The 22,910-nt window shown below is 37.9% G+C and overlaps 1 protein-coding gene across 1 annotated transcript in view; it reads left to right on the top strand.

The window, feature by feature from the left end:
• LOC306875608 (piezo-type mechanosensitive ion channel component 2) overlaps positions 1–22,910 on the top strand; it is a gene marked incomplete at both ends in the record, with an annotated part of 550,584 nt that overhangs the window by 58,873 nt on the left and 468,801 nt on the right. The window contains 1 exon segment of the mRNA XM_079426295.1: positions 15,604–15,649. Coding sequence (XP_079282421.1) covers positions 15,604–15,649 — 46 coding nt within the window.

Below are 22,910 nucleotides of genomic sequence, written 5' to 3'. Positions count from 1 at the left end.
GTATCAATCAGAATCTATGATGACCACATTATATTAAAAGTCTGTAAGATTGACATTTGATTTATTCCATAAAAAAATGATTATCTAAATAGGTTATGCAGCTTAATACTGTAAAGGGTCTGTATGAAAAAGGTCCAAAATAAACCTATGCACAAAACCTATATAAACGAATTAACAAAAAAGTGATTGCAGTACAAATAATTGTAATCTTTTAATAAACATGATTTACGAGATGAAGATGACATGAAAAGTTAATTTATTTGTATTTTTAGAAAGTACGTATATGAGCATTAGTGGGACTGAAGTTGTCAGAATAAACCCGAAATACACGTCAATGTTGTCATGTGGTGAATTTGGCCAATCGTGAAACAGCTGTGTCGTCATCAGCGCTCCCGCAGTCGCTCTGGAGAAATTGCGCCGGCTGAGTCAGCCGGCTGCTCTCGAAACGCTATCACGGTACTTTGATGCCACACGTGACAGTGACGTGTGGTCGGTGCCTGTTCAAGTCGGACTAAATTTCTAACCGGCATGCACTGCTTCAAGTCAGCCGCCGATCGGTCTGCTAAGTGCTGCATGAAGTCGAACGCACCTATTGACTCACGTATTAACAGTGACTCGCTGCCACCTGCTGGTGGTTTTAATTTCACATTTAAAGTATCTTAATTTTTTTAAATAATTTCAAACATCAGTTTTCAGTGTTTTATCTTTCAAATATCAAAACATTATTTATGCATTTGTAACTGCAGGTTAGCATTCTATGTCCCTCTGAGCTGCATTAAAGAGTGTGCCACTTCAGATGCATTGCAAAGATACATTTTGTTGATACTGATTTCATTTGCTTGGTAATACCCCAAATGCAAGAATTTGACTCAAAAGATGATGCACACTTTTAGAAAAATGGCTTAAAGGTAAAAATGCCCATAAAACTTATTGGAAAAGATTCATTTCTATCACTGATGTGAACTGACCACACAGAATATGAAGAATATGAAAAAAATTCAGGAGTCAGCTGTCCGTGGTAATCTTTAAGACACCAGCACAATAACACACTCAGCAAAATATCGTCTAATTATTGTTATCGATAAAATCCCAGAAAATATCAAGATATCATTTTTTTTGTCAATTTCGTACACCCCTAATTCATGTTATTTCATTTATATCATAAAATTTTTTTACCGGCCATGAAACCTCTTTTTGCAAGTATATTTTAAATATGTTTTAAATATGTTTTTTCTGTGTGGAGACGTGCTGAAATCGCCTTTGGTCTCGTACTGTATCACGTACCTTGTCAGTGTCATGCGCTTGCTTGGCTAGTTGTTGTGATAAAAAGGAAAGTGTGTTCAAGCGCCAGCAGAAGACAGTGTAAAGAACTACTCTTTTATGGAATGCCAAAGCTGCCGTAATTAGAAATAAATAAATAAATAAATGTACAAAGAAATTTAAAAAATCTAATATAAATAATTAAATATATAAATAAATGTACAAAGAAAAGTAAAAAAAAGCAAAAATAAATAATTATTTATAATTTTATTTTATGTTTTTTTTTTCCACCTTGTTTTCTTTTATTTATTTATTTATTTCCACATTTATTTATTTCTACATTTCTTCATCCGTCGGGTAATGAGGAGGGCGTGTTTTACCTCAGGAATAGTAATGGAGCCAGAGTAGTCGAGGGGTAAGCTTTGAGGCCACAGTGACACCTTGTGGTGCCCAAACGAAGTACAAGAAGTGTAGCCTACATGACGCGCCTGTTGATAGTGTGGGATGAATGACTTAGATTGGCAATATGGCCAAAATCTTTTTACGGGTTATTATTTCCATTTCACGTGGGGGGTTGTTTTGGCTGGGAAGCGTGCAATTAGTGATCGTGTGCATTTGCTGAAGCTCGTGAAAGCGTGCAATCGCATTCTTATGTGCGCTGTTTTTTTTTGGTTTCACTTTCAACAAATACAACGCATGTTTCAAAGATTTGGGATAGGAGGCATCAGTTACTGTAGAAGATTTGTCGCCTCGCGCCACTGCCCGTGTGGACAGTCACCGCATCTACTGATTATAATGGCTTCTCTTGATGCAGACATGGCTTTAGATACGGATTAATCACACGTCTTAGGCAGAGTCATCAACAGGAAATATCCAGAATTAGATCAAACAAAAGGTGTCCATGGGAACGAAGCTAGTGAAACACACACGCCATGCATTGCAGCCTAAAACATGTTTAATATTTGCGACACCAATGATTGTACTATGTAGTGGAGATGCGTCAAACATCACTCAGCATTCATTTTGTAATTTTGTCTAATATTTTTTCTTTTATTCTTATTGTATTACTTGCTTTTTATTTAATTCATAAGTTAACACTGCAAATTAAATGGTTTCGTTTTTTCTGCAGTCGGAGAAAGTATAGCCTAAATTATGTCAGTGATTTATCACATTTGAAAGATTATCAGAATCAGAATCAGAATCAGAATGAGCTTTATTGGCCAAGTATGTTTACACATACAAGGAATTTGTTGTAGTGACAGGAGCTCCACAGTGCAACAGAAGGACAGTAACAGCACAGGACACAGGTAATGAAACGAAATAACAGGAAATAGCCAATGACCAATGTACAAAGCAGCAAAAAAAAAAAAAAAAAATACACAATATATAATATAGGCGACTATGTATGTACAGGTCAAGTATGTGCAAATTAGAAATGAGAAAATAAAATAAGTGAGTGTAGTGAATGGATAATGTATTAGTTGTGTGTTCTACGTTTATTTATTGAGTGTTCATGAGATGTATTGACTGAGGGAAGAAACTGTTCCTGTGTCTAGTCGTTCTGGTGCTCAGAGCTCTGTAGCGTCGACCAGATGGTAAAAGTTCAAAGAGGTTGTGTGCTGGATGTGAGGGGTCCAGAGTGATTTTACCAGCCTTTTTGCTCACTCTGGATAAGTACAGTTCTTGGAGAGTGGGGAGGGTTGTACCAATGATTCACTCAGCAGTCCGGACTACCCTCCGTAGTCTTCTGAGGTCAGATTTGGTAGCTGAGCTGAACCAGACAGTTATTGAGGTGCAGAGGATGGATTCAATGATGGCAGAGTAGAACTGTTTCAGTAAGTCCTGTGGCAGGTTGAACTTCCTCAGCTGGCGAAGAAAGTACAACCTCTGCTGGGCCTTCCTGACAATGGAGTCAATGTGAATATCCCACTTCAGGTCCTGAGAGATGGTGGTGCCCAGGAATCTGAATGACTCCACTGCAGTCACGGTGTTGTTCATGATGGTGAGTGGGGGGAGAGCAGGGGGGTTTCTCCTGAAGTCCACGATCATCTCCACCGTTTTGAGCGTGTTAAGCTCCAAGTTTTTGAGACTGCACCAGACAGCCAGCTCCTTAACCTCCTGTCTGTAAGCAGACTCGTCACCGTCCTGGATGAGGCCGATCAGTGTGGTGTCGTCTGCGAACTTCAGGAGCTTGACAGAGGGGTCTTTAGATGTGCAGTCGTTGGTGTAGAGGGAGAAGAGCAGTGGGGAGAGTACGCAGCCCTGAGGAGCTCCAGTGCTGATGGTTCGAGTGCTGGATGTGAATTTGCCAAGCTTTACTAACTGCTGTCTGTCTGTCAGGAAGCTGTTGATCCACTGGCAGACGGAGGTGGGGACGGAGAGCTGAGTTAGTTTATTTTGAAGGGTTTCCGGGATAATGGTGTTAAAAGCAGAGCTGAAGTCCACAAACAGGATCCTCACATAAGTCCCTGGTCTGTCCAGATGCTGCAGGATGAAGTGCAGTCCCATGTTGACTGCATCATCCACAGACCTGTTTGCTCTGTAGGCAAACTGCAGGGGGTCCAGTAAGGGTCCAGTGATGTCCTTCAGATGAGCCAGAACCAGTCTTTCGAATGATTTCATGGCTACAGACGTTAGTGCCACAGGTCTGTAGTCATTAAGTCCAGTAATTTTGTGTTTCTTTGGGACGGGGATGATGGTGGAGCGTTTGAAGCATGAGGGGACTTCACACAGCTCCAGTGATCTATTGAAGATCTGTGTGAAGATGGGGGCCAGCTGCTCAGCACAGATTTTTAGGCAGGCTGGTGACACACCATCTGGACCAGGTGCTTTCCTTCTTTTGTTCTTCCTGAAGACCTGGCACACATCGTCTTCACTGATTTGAATTGTAGGTGTGGGGGAGAGAGGGGTTGCTGGAGGTGTGAATGGTTGTGTGGAGGGGTGTTCTGGGCGGGTGTGGGGTGATCGTTCAAAACGACAAAAGAACTCGTTTAAGTCGTCTGCCAGGGGTTGATTCTCCAGAGTGCTGGGGGGTGGTGTTTTGTAGCTGGTGATGTCCTTTAATCCTAGCCACACTGAAGCCGGATCACTGGAAGAGAATTTGTTCCTGAGCTTGTCAGAATAATTCCTCTTTGCCACTCTGATCTCCTTTTCCAGTGTGTATTTGGCCTGTTTGTACAAGACTTTATCCCCCTTTCTGTGAGCATCTTCTTTGGCCTGACGGAGCTGTCTGAGTTTGGCAGTGAACCATGGTTTGTCATTGTTGTAGAATAGATGAGTCCTGGTAGGAATGCACATGTCCTCACAGAAACTGATATAAGATGTTACAGTCTCTGTGAGCTCGTCCAGATCATTTGCCGCAGCTTCAAAAACAGTCCAATCAGTCAGGTCGAAACAGGCTTGTAAATCCCGCTCTGTTTCGTTAGTCCATCTTTTAACAGATCTTAATACAGGCTTTGCAGACTTAAGTTTCTGCCTGTAGGATGGAATAAGATGAACTAGGATGGAATAAAATGGAATTATCAAGAATTCTTCATTTTTTTCTCGATGTGCAGTCTAATAAAGGTTAAGAAAATATAATTAGCCTATAGATCTAGACTACAGGCTAATTCCATTCTTAACTTTTAATTTCTTATTTATGAAGAATTTTAAATTAACTTGTTTAACAGTTGTTTATCATCCTCCAGGACCACTAGGTAACTTTGTGGAAAAATTAGATTTGTTGCTCTTAACCTTTCCTGAGGATGATACTCCCTTAGTTATACTTGGAGACTTCAACATCCACCTAGATAAACCTCAGGCTACATACTTCTACACTCTACTTGCCTCTTTTGATCTCAAGAGAGTGTTAACTCTGGCTACTCACAAATCAGGCAACCAACTGGACCTTATTTACACACGACACTGCTCCACTGATCATGTGCTGGTTACGCCACTGCACACCTCGGATCACTTCCTCCTCACACTTATCCTCAACATGATTCCTGACACATCACATACCTGTCCACATGTCACTTTTCGACGTAACTTGCGCTCACTCCTGGCTATCTGCTATGATTTCATCTTCGCTTCCTCCCCCTAAACAGTTATCGTCTCTTGATGCTAACAGTGCTACTGATTCTGTTCCACTCTGACGTCTTTAGATACTTTTTGCCCCTTATCTTTACATTTACATTTATTCATTTAGCTGACGCTTTTATCCAAAGCGACTTACAATTGCTTTATATGTCAGAGGTCGCACGCTTCTGGAGCAACTAGGGGTTAAGTGTCTTGCTCAGGGACACATTGGTGTCTCACAGTGGATTCGAACCCGGGTCTCTCACACCAAAGGCATGTGTCTTATCCACTGCGCCACCACCACCCAGCACCCATCTTCCAGGCCAACCCGTCCCACACCTTCTACTCTTGGCTATCAAAACTCTTGGCTCCACAAACAACGTTCTAAGCTCAGAGCTGCAGAAAGGGTATGGCGCAAATCACAAAATCCTACTGACCTTAATTTATATCGATCACTCCACTCTGACTTCTCTGCTAATGTCTCTACTGCTAAAAGGACATACTATGATGACAAAATGAACAATTCGCCTAACTTTAGCATGCTCTTTAAAACATTTTCCTCCCTCGTTTGTCCTCCTCCTCCCCTTTCTTCATCAACTCTAACAGCTGACGACTTTGCCACATTCTTCATTAATAAAATTACAAACCTCACTGCAAAATGTTCCACACCACAATCTGTCAAACACATCTTACCAGCAAACATACACTCATTCACATCCTTCTCTCCATTCTCTGAGGCAGAAGTCTCTAAACTAATCCTTTCCAGTCATCTTACTACTTGTCCTATTCCATCTCATCTCCTTCAAGTAATTTCTTCTGCAGTTGTACCTGCACTCACTCACATCATTAACACATCCCTTCACACTGGATTTTTTCGCTTAGCATTTAAACAGGCTCGTATAACCCCACTTCTTAAAAAACCCACCTTTAACCCAACTCTTTTAATGAACTATAGACCGGTTTCCCTTCTACCTTTCATTGCAAAAACACTTGAACAAGTAGTGTTCAGCCAAGTCTCTGCCTTTCTCATACAGAACAACCCCATGGACAGTAACCAATCTGGCTTCAGAAGTGGACATTCGACCGAAACTGCCTTGCTCTCAGTTGTTGAAGCCCTAAGACTTGCAAGAGCGGCTTCCAAGTCTTCATTACTTATCTTGCTGGATCTGTCTGCTGCTTTTGATACGGTCAACCACCAGATCCTCCTGTCAACCCTATTGAGAAAGGGCATCTCAGGAACCATACTCCAGTGGTTTGGGTTTGACATCTCGGATAGGTCCTTCAAGGTATCTTGGAGAGGTGAGGTATCCAAGTCACAACATTTAGCTACTGGGGTGCCTCAGGGCTCAGTTCTTGGACCACTTCTCTTTTTCTGTATACATGACATCACTAGGTGCTGCATATTTTGCATATGTATTCTCTAACTGCTTGCTTTTCTTGTAAAACTAGCACTAGCTTTCTTTTCTTTCTATGCTATCTACTTGTTTCTTATAAAAAAAACAAACAAAAACAAAACAAACAAAAAAACACTAGGTTTCTTTTTTCTTTATTCTATCTACTCGTTTTCTTTAAAAAAAAAAAGCCTTCTATGTGTACTGCGGTAGGCTAACCAAGACTTATAATAGCACTTGCATGTTGTTGCTCTTTTGTTGGGTTTGATTGCTTCTAATGTCCTCATTTGTAAGTTGCTTTGGATAAAAGCATCTGCTAAATGACTAAATGACTAAATGTAAATGTAAATAACAAACAGGCTAGGCTAATGAATTTTCGTCATAATGAATATACGAACATAACGAATACCCTAGCCATTCATCAAAATGAAATTTTCGTTAAAAAAGTAATAAATCACAAATATAACAAATATAACCAATTCATTTTTAATCCCTGATTTTAGACATGCATGAGATAATATATTACTGCTTGACTAAATATTTAAAAATATTGCTAGAAATGTTATAATTAAGGGAATTAAACATAGGTCTAGGCATTTGAAAATAACCTAGCCTACATAATGAAATGTCTTCTCAAGCAATAATTCAAAAAGAAAGAGAAGCATCAGACTTAATGCAAAATATATTTAAGACACATTGCTGTGACATTTATTAAACAATTTGTTTTTATTTTTTAATGAAATTTTCATTTTGAAGAATATCTAGGGTATTCGTTATGTTCGTATATTCCTTTTGACGAAAATTCATTAGCCTAGCCTATTTGTTATGAAGTTAATTTAAAATTCTTCATAACAAATTTTAAGAACTTAAAAGTTACGAATGGAATTAGCCTGTAGTCTAGATCTATAGGCTACTTATATTTTCTTAACCTTTTTAATAGACTGCAGATTGAAAAAAAGAACAAAATTCTTGATATTCTTTAAAATGTGAGAAATCACTGACATAATTTAGGCTATACTTTCTTCGACTGCAGAAAAAAAGCAAACCATTTAATTTTCAGTGTTAACGTATGAGTTAAATTAAAAACAAATAATAAATCATGACAATAACAAAATATTTTACATTAATAACAAAAGAAAAAAATATTAGACAAAATTACAAAATGAATGCTGAGTGATGTTTGACGCATCTCCACTATATAGCCGCATACAAACGTTGGTGTCGCAAATATTAAACATGTTTTAGGCTGCAATGCATGGCGTGTGTGTTTCACTAGCTTCGTTCCCATGGACACCTTTTGTTTGATCTAATTCTAGATATTTCTAGTTGATGACTCACATGCCTAAGACATGTGATTAATCCGTATCTAATGCCATGTCTGCATCAAGAGAAGCCATTATAATCAGTTGATGCGATGACTGTCCACATGGGAAGTGCTGCGAGGCGACAGATCTTCTACAGTAACTGATGCCTCCTTCTATCCCGAATCTTTGAAACATGCGTTGTGTGTTGAAAGTGAAACCTAAAAAAACCGAGCGCATAAGAATGCGATTGCACGCTTTCACGAGCTTCAGCAAATGCATGAGATCACAGATTGCACGCTTCCCTGCTAAAACAACCCCCCACGTGAAATGGATATAATAACCCGTGATATAAGATTTTGGCCATATTGCCCATCTAAGTCATTCATCCCACACTATCAACAGGCATGTCATGTAGGCTACAATTCTTGTACTTCGTTTGGGCACCACAAGGTGTCACTTTGGCCTCAAAGCTTACCCCTCGACTACTCTGGTTCGATTGCTATTCCTGAGGTAAAACACGCCCTCCTCATTACCCTACGGACAAAGAAATGTATAAATAAATAAATGTATAAATAAATAAATGTGGAAATACATAAAGAAATAAATATGTAAATAAATGCATAAATGCGAAAATAAAAGTGGAAATAAATAAATGTATAAATAAAAGAAAAAATACATAAATATGGAAATAAAATTATAAATTATTTTTGCTTTTTTACTTTTCTTTGTACATTTATTTATATATTTACTTGTTTATATTTACTTTTTTACATTTATTTATTTATTTCTAATTACGGCAGCTTTGGCATTCCATACTCTTTGAGAGAAGCAGTCTTATCAGCGGAAGTTAAAAGCAGCTCGTAAGTGAGCTCATTAGTGTTTAACACAGTTGTCGTTGCTAGGAAACACTTGTTTTGTTTACTGTGTGGAGACATGCTGAAATCGCATTTGGTCTCGTACTGTATCACTTACCTTGTCAGTGTTGTGCGCTTGCTTGGCCAGTTGTTGTGATAACAAAGAAAGTGTGTCCAACTGAATTCAATTAGTATTTTGTTAGACGGGTATAAAAAAAGCTTAGTTTACCGTGGCAGTGTAAAGAGTGTAAAGACCATCGACTCTACCGTGCGACTCCCCTAGGCAGGGACACCGGCAAAGGATATACGTATCTCTTTTTATTTCTCCTCTTTCCTACTACTTGTTTCACTTCTGTTTTACTTTTTTAACCATGTCTTACTATGTGTAAGTAAGTTGTTGTTGTTTTTTAGCATGTGTGTTCGGCTCAGTGTTATTTTTGAGGATTACTGATAAACTAATATAGTTTGATTTTTGTGAAAATTTTAATTTTAGTTAAAGTTGGAGTAATGTTTGTCATTTTATTAGTTTTTTTTATTATGTCTGCATAGGTTTTATATTAAGTTTTTTATTTAATTTGAGTTATTTTAGTACTTCAACAAACTACATGGAAATGAAATAATTTTGAATTTAGAAATGTGTATATGCAGTCATGGCCAAAAATATCAGCACCCTTGTTAAATATGATCAAAGAAGGCTGTGGAAATGAATCTGCTTTGTTGATCCTTTTGATCTTTTATAAAAAAAAAAAATCACAAAAATCTAACCTTTCATTGGATAATAAGGATTTAAAATGGGGGGGGGGGGGGGGGGTATCATTATGAAATAAATGTTTTTCTCAAATACACGTAAAATATATCTGAAGTATATTCCCATTCATATTCACAATTTTGAGCACTCTAGGGTGATTATGAACATGAAATTATCCAGCCATGGCTTCCTGTTTCACAGAAATATAAATAGGAGGGAAAACAAAGCCCAAAATCCCGTAATCATCCATCACAATGACAAAAAACAAAGAATATATTTCTGATGTGCAGCAAAAGATAATTGAGCTTCACAAATTAGTGAAGTAGCTTTAAGAAAAGAGCTAGAGTAGTGAAAATTCCCATTTCCACCATCAGGGCAATAATTAAGAATTTCCAATCAACATAAAATGTTACAAAACTGCCTGGAAGAGGACGTGTGTCTATATCGTCCTAAATCCACGGTGAGAATGAGAGTTTGAGTGGCGAAAGACTCTCCAAGGACCACAGCTGGAGAATTGCAGAAAATAGTTGAGTCTCGGGGTCAGAAAACCTTAAAAAAAAAATAGTCAAACAGCACCTACATCACCACATGTTGTTTGGGAGGATTTCAAGAAAAATTCTCCTAGCTCATCCAAAAACAAACTCCAGCTATTCAGTTATCAGACACGACTGGAACTTCAAATGGGACTGGCTTCTATGGTCAGATTAAAAAATTAGCTTTTTAGCAGCAAACACTCAAGATGGGTTTGGTGAACACAGGGATAAAAAGTACCCCATGTGTACAATGAAATACACTGCTGCATTTTTGATGTTGTGGGCCTGTGTTTCTGCTGGAGGTCCTGGACATCTTGTTCAGACACATGGTATCATGGATTCTATCAAATAACAACAGATAAAAAAATCAATAAGTGACTGACTCTGTTAGAAATCTTATAATGGGCCATTTTTGGATCTTCCACAATAATCCAAACACAAACCTCAAAAACAACACAAAAATTGGTCACTTAGCACAAAACCAAGCTTCTGCTATGGCCATTCCAGTCCTCTGACCTGAACCCTGTAGAAAATGAGTGAGGTGAACTGAAGAGAAGAAGCACCAACATGGAGCTGGGAATCTAAAGGGTCTGGAGTGATTCTGGATGAAGGAATGGTCTCTGATCTCTTGTCAGGTGTTCTCTAACCTCATCAGGTATTATAGGAGAAAATTTATTAAACTGGCAAATGGAGGTTTCAAAAAGTATTGAATAAAAGGGTGCCGTTAATTGTGGCCAATGTGTATTACAGAAAAACATTTATTTCATAATTATATTTTCCCTCATTTTAAATTCTTATTATCCAATGAAAGGTTAGATTTTTGTGAATGTGTTGTGAAAATGATTAACAATGCAGATTAATTTTCACAGCCTTCTTTGATCATATTTACCAAGGGTGCCGATATTTTTGGCCATGACTGTATATGTAGTATATGTATGTGTGTGGTTGTACATGCACATATGTAGTTGTTTTTTCGGTGTTTGGCTTAGTGCTATGTTACAATCATTATTATACTCTTACACCTTTTGTTCTTTAATATTTTGAATTGTTTTTAGCTTTATTTTTTTGTTTTCATTTAAATGTTAAGTTTTGATATTCTGTTGTATGCATTTGTCATATATATATATATGTATATATATATATATATATATGTATATGTATGTGTGTGTGTGTGTGTATATAGATAGTAATTATGATGTTTTAGCTTTTAGTTTTGGATCTGTTTTAGTTGTTTTAATACTACAATTGATTGCTTCTGTTGTTCTCATTTGTAAGTCGCTTTGGATAAAAGCGTATGCTAAATGACTAAATAAATAAATAATGGCATCTTTTTACTAAGTAGCCTATCATTAATGAATGAATGACTGATGCATATATAGCGCTTTATTGTGCATTGCTGTACACCCAAAGCGCTTTACAATCATGTGGGGGGTCTCTCCTCAACCACCACCAGTGTGCAGCATCCACTTGGAGGATGCGACGGCAGCCAAAGTACAACGGCGCCAGTACGCTCACCACATACCAGCTACAGGTGGAGAGGAGAGAGACAGAGCCAAATCAGTGGATGGGGATTATTAGGTATCAATGTGAAGTATTGATACCAATACTGCTACTACAGTAGTGTCTGTATTAAATGTATTTTCCCTCAATTTTCCCTATTAATTATAGCCATTCATTACATTACAGTATAACTGAAAGACATTATTTTTTAAAGATTTAATAGGCTCTGAAATATTAAGTGATTTTAAAACAATCTTCACATAAACTATAAATTGCATATGCATAAACTATACAGATTAATCTTTATTAATCAGCGACTAGAGCAGTCGAGTGATTTCTCTTTTTCTTTTGTTCCTTGATTTACATCAATGACTATGGAAGCCGGTTTCTGCCACTGAATAAAAAATAAAAAAAAGGTTATTGCAATTCCGAGAAATAAAGTCAGAACTGCAAGTTTTTATCTCGCAATTGCGACTTTATAAATTGTAATTCTGACTTTATAACTCGCAATTGTGAGTTTATATCTCACAATTCTGACTTTTTATCTCACAATTCTGACTTTTTTTCACAGAATTGTGAGATATAAACTCGCAATTGCGAGTTATAAAGTCAGAATTGCGAGATATAAAGTCAGAATTAAAATTTATAAAGTCGCAATTGCGAGATAAAAACTTGCAGTTCTGACTTCTCGGAGAGTTTATATCGCATAATTCTGACTTTTTAAGTCAGAACTGCGAGTTTGTAAAATGCAATTATGAGAAAAAAAGTGTCAAAATTGTGAGATAAAAAGTCGCAATTACCTTTTTACTTTTTTATTCAGTGGCGGAAACGGGCTTCCATAAATGACAGACTTTAGCGGGTTTTACTTTAAAAGTAGCACTGTCTCTTTAAAACCTGATGCAAATGACTCGGATCTGACACACATCCTATTTTCTCCAAACTCTTTGCAGTCATTTAAGACTTTATAACTCATTTAAGACTACGTTTACGAGGTAACTGGCCAAAACCGCGTATTTTGACACAATTGAGTGTGTTTTCGTCTGTTGAAGCGCTACTGGTGCGCTGTCTAAAGTGGCTCGTGTATGTGTACAGACCATGGTACAGACGAACGTAGCCTACTTCACTGCACCGTTTAGCTGACGTAACCCCATATGTGTCGCCACATTCTTGAGTTATGAAGAATAAAGAAGGGAGATGTTAATCTTCCGAAATGAAGCATCAATATCTTCTCAGGTAAAAGTTATTAGAACCGTGTCTAGGGACAAGTTGGCCATCACACTGCTCTGACCTTATCAGCCCATTTGTATCCTATTATTTGATTCGCTCTTGTCGCTTATGACAGAACAGCTAACCAATCACGATGAGCTTTTCTTGGGAAAAGATTATTTTATTCGCTTACGTCAGAAACAGTGAATCTCTTTTAAACCGGGCGGTTGTTCTCACTATATTGCATTGTTATATTTCGGAAAAGTTTTACCCGCCAACTGGCGACTGACACTGTTAAATTTACTCGCCAACGCCGATTTTTACTCGCATTTGGCACTTAGTGAATGTTAATTTTAGGCCCCGCCTATGAGTGCTTGGATGTATTGTGTATTATGTGTTCAATATATGTGAGAATATATATATATGTTTTGTTTGCTATGTGAAGTTTGTACATGTATAATCTGTTTGTGTGTGTCAGTGTGCAGCTGTATAGCATTAGCCTCTAGCATTGTGCATTCGTTCTTTTATCATAAAAATAACCACAATACACATTTTTTATTCAAATATTTATTTAGGTGTTGGGTGTAACTAATTACTAAGTTACTAATTATTGTAATTTAATTACTTTCCCCTTGAAAAAGTAAACTAAGGGATTACTCTTATTTTTTTCTGTATTTAATTACAGTTACTACTTCTGTAATTGAACTTAATACTGTAGAACATTTATACACAATACAATAGTGCATTTAACAGCTAAATTTAAAGTCTAACCTTAAAATGCATGCTTTTTATACCCTTCTCACTTTAAATACTATTAAGAATATTGGTAACACTTTAGTGTCCAATTCTCACTATTAACTGGTCGGTTACTAGCATGAATATTACTGGGAAATTGGCTGTTTATTATTACTTAAAAAGCAAATATTAATGTCTTATTCTGCAAGACCTTATTCTAAATCCTTAATCCTACCCAATTCCTACCAGTAGCCTACTTAAATTTAACAACTACTTTACTAAGTATTAATAAACAATAATTAGGAGTATATTGAGACAAATGTCATAGTTAATAGTTAGTTAATAGTGACAATTGGACCCTAATGTAAAGTGCGACCAGAATAATTTAGTTCTTTTAAAGAATTAAAAGAACCGTTTCATGTCTGTCCTTGTTCCATTAACCTGTCGAGGATTTAGAAAGTAATTAGTAATATGTAATTAAATAATTTTATGGAGAGATTAATTTGTACAGTAATGTAATTACTAACTAGTAATTAATAACTTTTTTAGAGTAACTTACCCAACACTGTTTAGGATTAAGTTTATACATGATAACAAATACAGCTTACCAGTTATGATACACCAGTTGACCAAATCTGTAATGTTTATTGTGTTTATTTGTTTTAGTGTTTATATGTATGAATAATATGATAAAAGGTGAATTTGTAAACCAGTGACCTTACCTGCAGAATGGTACCTTCCAGGAGCTGGGCCTAGACCACAAAATGGCTGCCAGAGCTAGTACAGGCGTGTGCTTGAGGAGATAGTGTGTGGCAGGAGTGTTTGTTCCTCAGACTATTCTGAAGCTGATAGCTAGTGGTGGTGAGATGAAGCTCCATGAAGCTTTCAGCCAGATGTGTTGAAAAGTGATTCATTTCTCGAAGCTTTGAATGCACACTAGGGACGCCTGCTGGTTGGTCTAAAATGTGCGCTACATGGTTAAAAAAGGCTGGATAAATTAACATAAATAATAATAATTAACTGCAAAATAATAATAAAAATAAATAAATAAATTATTTGACGTTTTTATGCTCACTGTTGTTTCATATTTTTGTAACTTATGATTAGTAAATTATGGAGTTATTTAGACTGGATAAAAGAGGGTGAAAGTGATTATGTGGACTGGACAGAGGGCAGTGGAGTGCAAGTTTAAAATTTTTCTACATTCTTTAGGCTCGATTCTGCCAAAAGTGAACCCTTTCTCGAAGCACTGCAATCAAATAAGGCTTTGAACGTCACTAGTGACATCATTTCGCTAAAATGATACAAGCCTTGATACAGAGCTTCATCTGGAAGTACCTGAAAGTACCTGACATTCTTGAAACAAGCATCGAAACCTCAGTATCATAACATTACTACTGATAGCAACTGCTGTTGTGATTGTTTTCCAACAAAGAAACTAGTAAATATATATTTTTTTCTTTATTACGTCATTTATTAAATTTTTTACCCCTTATTTTGTGTTTTTTTTTTTTCTTCTTTTTTTCTCTCTGTGGGATTATGCACTGTCTGCGCAATAAATACACCTCCAACTGGAATTCCCTGTCACCTTGGTCACTTAATGCCTCCAACTGCAAGTGCAACCCTTAACAGTAACACTTTACTTAAAGCCTTCATGTATAATTAATTATAGAGGGTTACTAAACGGTATAATGCATTGTAATTATTCATAATGTGTGTTGTAATACATTATATCTTGTTGTAAATAATTATAACTGAATTTAAAATGCATAGTGTAACAATTAATTGGCAAGTGTTGTAATGTAGTAACTGTGGTTTACAATTAATCATGAGATTATACAATGCATTATAAGGTGCATTACAAGGCATAATTAATGCATTAAAACTACTTTTATAATGCATTATACATAATGGCTTAGGGCTTCCATATTCATCTGCTTTTTGAAATGTTTTCTTTCAAGTATTACCCTGTATTATCCATGCATTGTAATATATGTATGCTTTTTTATTTTTCAGTGATTGGGCCATGGGACAACATTTTCTTTCACCTTGGCATTGTCAGGTATGGAATATATTAATGATGGCTAAAATGTTTCTTTCGGAGTAAGGAAACATCTCAAGTTAAGGATATAACCTTGGTTCCCTAAGTTCTAAGATGAAAGGAACGAGACATTGCATCAGTAGCATACAATTGCCCAATGGTGTTTGAGTCAACTTTATTTGGGACTTTAATGCTGTTAATACTTTAATGCTGTTCATAAGGTGGCAGTGAACACCATTTTGTCAGATTTTTTCAACTGTTGAACAGAGATAGCGATAAGATCAATGTAAATGTTCACGGACAGTAATGTGGCCAGTTTACATGTGTGACAGAAGACATCCTCCCTTGATTCTGTAATTGCTGCAAATCCCTAAGGTGATTATTTAATTGCATTCCGTTTCTGGTTATTAAATGTTAAATTTAAAGTAGTGCTGTCAATCGATTAAAAAAATTAACTAATTAATCACACATTTTTCTAAAATTAATCGTGATTAATCACGCTTAACCCCACCTAACATTCAAGTTTTTAAATAAACAATCTTCAAATGTACAATGTACAAACAACATAAAGACAGTATATTTTTAATATTTATTTAATGGTATCTTTTTCATGATTGAAGGCCAGCATCACTGATATCAGTACTACTGATGTCTCTATAAAAAAATGTTTGCCCCCTGAATATTTAACCATTGACTGTAGCCATTCAGCATTACAGTATAATTGAGAGCTATCAATTTTAACATTTATTAGACTTAACGTCTAATTTAAGTGAACTTAAAACAATCTTCACATGAACCCATTATAATAAATGACATATTTAGCTAGCTGTGCCCTTCAGCAGAAATATACAGAAAATGAATCCTTACCAAACACTAAATTCTAAATTAAATATAGATGAACCCCTTAAAACTATAAAAGTTATTGATTTCCTCTTTTTTTTTTCTTTTGTTCTTGGATTAATAGACATCACAGCAGCTGGTTATTATTATTTGCCTGCTATTGCTTTAAAAGCTGCTGCTGCTGAAGGTGATGGGGATCTGACATGCATCTTATTTTCTCATAAATCTCTTTACATTTTCTGACTCACTTCAGGTCTGAAAGTCTCAACTATTGAGCGGATAAGTTGAATTGGGTATTTTAGATGAGGGAGACAGTGCTAGGGTGCCTCAGGACAGTTTTTAAAACCATTTCAGAGACATGTACTTAAATGTGACGCATATATAACATAGGCTATTGCATGCATGCACACAGTTTAAGGCAGCTTTAATCGCCTTTTTGGAAACTTCATGCCTTAACTGACGGCATAACTACGACATTGCATGCACGTAGTTTCGCTGTATGATATGAAATGATATAGGCTACAGCGCGCACCGGCACCTATGTGCGTGTATTTGAAGAGTGTGCGCTACGAGCACAGTATCTTTTACGCGCTTGTTTGACTCGCGTCTGGCGTGGAGGCGACGTATAGAGCACGTGTCTGAAACTTCTTCCGTTTGATGTGGTCATAAAAACATTCTGCATCTAAATAAACGCAATCCTTTGCAAGAAAAAAAGAGACAGAGGCAGCAGTTGCGAATGGGGAGTCCAAACCTAGCCCCGCCCCTGCGTTAATTGCATTAAATATTTTTAACGCGTTAATCTGAAAATAATTAATAGCATGCGTTAACGCGCTAATTTTGACACCACTAATTTAAAGTAAACATTAAAATTGAATAAATCATTACCAAGTTTACTCCAATGGATATGAATTAGTGTTTTCTTGTCATATTTTCAAATGTTTGTAACCATCAAATCTAGCTGAGGGAGAGTTGATATCAAACACAAACTGCTATATACAGTGTATATATGTCACGAATCCTGGCCATGCACTTCCACTCATTCACCACCAGAGGTCACCCGTTCACCACATGGACTTTTCACACTACACAGCACATTGGACTCCATTTCCCATAATCCATTGCACTGACGACACGCACAGCTGTTCACAATTATCACGCCCACACCTGATATCCATCTCGCAATCACCATCACCCAATCACTCACTATTTACGCAATCACCATCACCCAATCACTCACTATTTAAGCCTGGGACTTGCTCTTGCTCTCGGCCGAGTATTGTTAGCATTTATCACTCCCCAAGCGATAGCAACTTTACAGAGCCATAGCCATTGTCTTAGCCTTAGTCTTGCCTTGTTTTCCTGCCGTGTCTGACCCTGCCCGTGTTTACTGGATTTACCCTTAGCCTCTGCCGTTTGGACTCTGTTCGCTCCCCGTTTGGACTTATTGCTCTCGACTCTGGATTATCTCTCTGCCTTGCCCCTTTGGATATTGTTCGCTGATCGTTGACCCACGCTTGCTCCACGGATTGCTCTGTCTTGCCTCCACCATACCTGTTTGCCGATCTCTGACCCTGCCTGTCTTGACCATGTTGTGTAATAAAGCTTTGCAAATGGATCCGCACGTCTCACGTCTCGTCAGCCCCGTAACAATATATATCAGTGGCGAGCGGTGACTTTTTTAACCGGGTATGCTGAGTGATAAAATTAAGCCCCTCTCCGGCCTCCCCTGATCAGCTTTTGGGACTCACTCAAAGATGACAAATAAGAACCACCATGGCAGGTGTTGATTTAAAAGTATGCCCATTTCCTACCTTATTTGTAAATGAAATTCATCTCCAATCCTTCTTCTATCATTTCAGATTTATCCATTGTTATTCGAATGCTAGAAAAATATAGCTGGTTTCCTAAGTAAAAACCGCCAAAATAACGTTTTCTTCTGTTGTTGTTTGTTTATTGCTTAGGCATGTTGACAATACGTTGTCTATGACCAAAAATGTAGGAAGATGTTTTCAGTGGACTTGTAAAATTTGCTTTGTTTGAGAAAACATACAAATACAATTGCAGCGTGTTTTTTCTTTTGATCTAGTCGAATTGGTTTTTGTATCAAACACAATGTGATTTTCGGCAATCGAGACCTGACAGCAACAGCGCATTTTTCTGCTTGGGCAAGCGCTTCCCGGACAGCTTACCTCGCGCATTAAATCAGCTGCAGCCCAGTAAACCAATGAGAACGCGCCTCAATCCTGACGAGTCATACGCCCCTTTCACACAGCAAGGCAAGGCAAGTTTATTTATATAGCACATTTCATACACAGTGGTAATTCAAAGTGCTTTTACATAAAAGAAAGTGAAATAGACATTAAAATCAATAAAAACATGGAAATAAAAATAATAAAAACAAGGAATTTTAAAATGATGTAGAAAATGATTTAAAATAAATTTAAAGAAAATGATTATACCTAAAATTTATTGCAGTCAGTTCAGACATATAGCACAGTGCTCATTCAACAAATGCACAGTTAAACAGATGAGTTTTGAGTCTTGATTTAAATGTGGCTAATGTTTTAGCACATCTGATCTCTTCTGGAAGCTGGTTCCAACTGTGGGCGGCATAATAGCTAAAAGCGGACTCCCCTTGTTTTGTGTGAACCCTTGGTATTTCTAACTGACTCGATCCTAATGATCTGAGTGGTCTGTTCGGTTTATATTCAGTGAGCATATCAGCAATATATTTAGGTCCTAGGCCATTGAGTGACTTATAAATGAGTAAAAGTACTTTAAAATCAATCCTAAATGTAACTGGAAGCCAGTGTAAGGACCTGAGGACTGGTGTGATATGCTCAGATTTTCTGGTTCTAGTCAGAATCCTGGCAGCAGCGTTCTGGATGAGCTGCAGTTGTCTAATGGTCTTCTTGGGAAGGCCGGTGAGGAGACCATTACAGTAATCCACCCTGCTGGTGATAAAGGCATGAACAAGTTTCTCCAAGTCTTGACTGGAAACAAAACATCTAATTCTTGCAATGTTTTTGAGATGATAGTATGCTGATTTAGTTACTGCTTTGACATGACCACTGAAACTAAGGTCTGTCTCTAGAATCACCCCAAGATTTCTGACTTGGTTTTTAGTTGTTTGACCCCTAGAGTCAAGGTATGCATTCACCTTGAGAACTTCATCTTTGTTTCCAAATGCAATGATTTCAGTTTTCTCCTTGTTTAACTGAAGAAAGTTCTGGCACATCCAACTGTTAATTTCATCAATGCATTGGCAGAGGGAGTCAATGGGGCTGTAGTCATTTGGAGATAAGGCTAGGTAAATCTGGGTATCATCAGCATAGCTGTGATAGGCAATTTGGTTCTTCCTCATTATCTGACTTAGTGGGAGCATATACAGGTTAAACAAGAGCGGTGCAAGAATTGAGCCTTGTGGGACTCCACATGTCATGGCCGTCCACTTAGACTTATGCTCTCCTATACTCACATAATAACCTCTCCCTTCTAAGTATGACCTGAACCATTTGAGTGCCATCCCAGAAAGCCCGACCCAGTTTTCCAGTCTCTCTAGAAGTATGTTATGATCGACAGTGTCAAACGCAGCACTAAGATCTAGTAGTACCAGCACTGATATTTTGCCAGAATCAGAATTGACGCGAATATCATTTATTATCTTAATGAGTGCTGTCTCTGTGCTGTGATGTGCTCGGAAACCAGATTGAAAATTGTCCAGGTATCCATTTGAGTTTAAGTAGTTGTTCAGCTGATTAAAAACTACCTTTTCAATAATCTTACCTATGAAAGGAAGATTTGATATGGGTCTATAGTTGCTCAACATGGTGTTATCAAGATTGCGCTTTTTCAGAAGGGGCTTAACAACTGCAGTTTTAAGGGAGTTTGGAAAAGTCCCAGAAAGAAGTGAGGCGTTCACCACTTCTAAGAGATCAGCTTCTAAACAGTTAAGCACATTTTTGAAAAAGGATGTGGGAAGTGTGTCAAGATAGCAGGTTGAAGATTTAAGGTGCTGTACTATTTCTTCCAAAATTTTGTTGTCAATTTCTTTAAAAACACACATAGTCACTTCTTTTTTAAATTGCGGTCAAATCTGTGTGACCTCTGCATAACTTGAGGATGTGCCAATCTCCTTTCTGATATTATTGATCTTCTCAGAAAAGAAGGAAGCAAACTCATTGCATTTGCTGTCGGAGAGCATTTCACTGGGAATCTGACTTGGGGGGTTTGTCAGTCTCTCAACAGTCGCAAAAAGAGTGCGAGTGTTGTTTAAGTTACTGTTTATAAGGTTTGAAAAAAAAGTCTGTCTAGCTGTGGCTAGTTCCACATTGAAAGCATGAAGGCTGTCTTTATAGATGCTATAGTGGATTTCGAGTTTCGTCTTCCGCCACATCCGCTCAGCTTTTCTGCATTGTCTTTTCATGCTCTGAACTGCTGTTGATTTTCTCCAAATTGATTTCTGTTTCCCCGTCTTCTTGCTGACCTTTATCGGGGCAATATCATCAATAACATTCTTAACTTTTGAGTTAAATGACTCAAGGAGAAGATCAACAGAGTCTGCAGAAATGCTTGGTGTTAATGATATTGCCTCCATAAATAGCGCACTAGTGTTCTCGGTAATGCATCTCTTTCTGATAGAGACAGATCTAGATTCAGTGGTGACTGAGATCAATATATCAAAGAAAATACAGAAGTGATCAGATAGTGCTACATCCTTGATTACAATGGATGAGATGTTTAGACCTCTACTGATGAGTAAATCTAAGGTGTGTCCACGATTGTGTGTGGGTCCGTGCACATGCTGACTCAGGTCAAAAGTGTTTAAAACAGTTATAATTTCTTTTGTAGTTTTGATTTCTGCATTATCTATGTGAATATTAAAATCCCCTGCAATAGCAAAAAAGTCAAACTCTGAGGAAATCATTGATAACAGTTCAGTGAAATCATCAACAAAGGCTGGAGAATATTTTGGAGGCCTGTAAATAATGATAAACAGGGTGCGTGGAGCACCTTTCAGCACAATACCTAGGTATTCAAAAGATGAATACTGACCAAATGACATTTGCTTGCACTGATAAACATCTTTAAACAGAGCAGCTACACCTCCACCTCTCCTAACAGTCCTGCAGACACTTATAAAATTAAAGTTAGGAGGGTCTGTTTCAGTGAGGACTGTTGAACTGCAGCTGTCTTCTAACCATGTTTCATTTAGAAACATAAAATCCAGGTTGTTTGTGGTTATTAAATCGTTGATCAGAAATGATTTATTTTTAAGTGAGCGAATGTTTAAAAATGCTAACTTGATGGATTTACATTTTGTCTCTACAGCAATCTTAGATTGATGCATTATAGGCCGCAGATTAGATGGGTCAGCCGTACGGCTTGAGAAGGCCTTAGACTTTCTATCGCGTGATAAAACAGAAATAGAGGAGGCTACAGGCACACTGGGTTCCCGCTTGCTCTTTAAACATTTGTGAATGTTGTGGCTAATATAGCGGGGACCCGACACATATCACTGAGAGCTGTTATCAGTTGTTTTTGGTTCACCTACACCAGATGGAGAGGGGTTTGGGCCCTGGAGTTGTGGCAGCGGCCGGAGAGCTCTCGCAGGAGGAGGAGGGTGAGCTGGGCCTGCAGTCTTTGGTGGTTGTGGGGCCCGCCGTTTTTTAGTTGATATCTGGGGGCTTGCAGCGAAAGAGTGGGAGAGTTTGGTCCCAGCATACACCAATTCCTCCATTTTCTGTGAGAAGCTTAGAAGTGGAGATTCTGGAGAGAGGGAAAGTGTGTCTGGTGAGCAGGGCTCTGGCTCTGGTGTTTCCGGTGGCTGTGAGATGCTGTTTTCCAGAAAGTCGTCCTTGGGTGCTGAGTCTTGGAGCTGTTGGAGCTGCTGTAGTACGTCACAGTCTGCATGTGATGAGCTCTGTGGGCAGGGCTCAGCCGGGATGTCCATGAGCAGTGCTTGTTGTGGCTGCGTGGTGTTATCAGTATCCTTGTGGGATGTGTCAACCACATGTTGACTCAGAAGCTGACATGAATTCCTGTGGTCACTCATATACTGTCCAGGTGTGTGTGTGCCATTCAGGCCGAGTAGATTGGCACACACCGCTGAAGGATGACAGAGGGAGAAATAGATATTGTCCTTAAGCACTCTTGCACCGAGTCTGTTTAGGTGGAGGCCATCCGGTTTAAACAGTTGTCTGTGGCCCCAGAAAAGATTGAAGTTGTCGTAATACCAGTAAATTGCCGTAAAATTACCAGAACGACTTTACCGGTAAATTCAAAAATGCGCTGTTCACACAGGCAACGACATTCCGTCTTTTTTTTCCGGAAAAGCACCATTCACACATCCATCCAAAATACTGGTAAATTGTGTGACATCATTAACCTCCAATGGCTGTGCTAGTATTTGTAAACATGGAGGGGTATATGCGGTAAGTGT

The sequence above is a fragment of the Barbus barbus genome, assembly GCF_936440315.1.
Source record: "Barbus barbus genome assembly, chromosome: 10".
Classification (NCBI taxonomy): domain Eukaryota; kingdom Metazoa; phylum Chordata; class Actinopteri; order Cypriniformes; family Cyprinidae; genus Barbus; species Barbus barbus.
The sequence above is the reverse complement of the archived record's forward strand: the minus strand, read 5'-3'. Positions and strand labels throughout refer to the sequence as shown.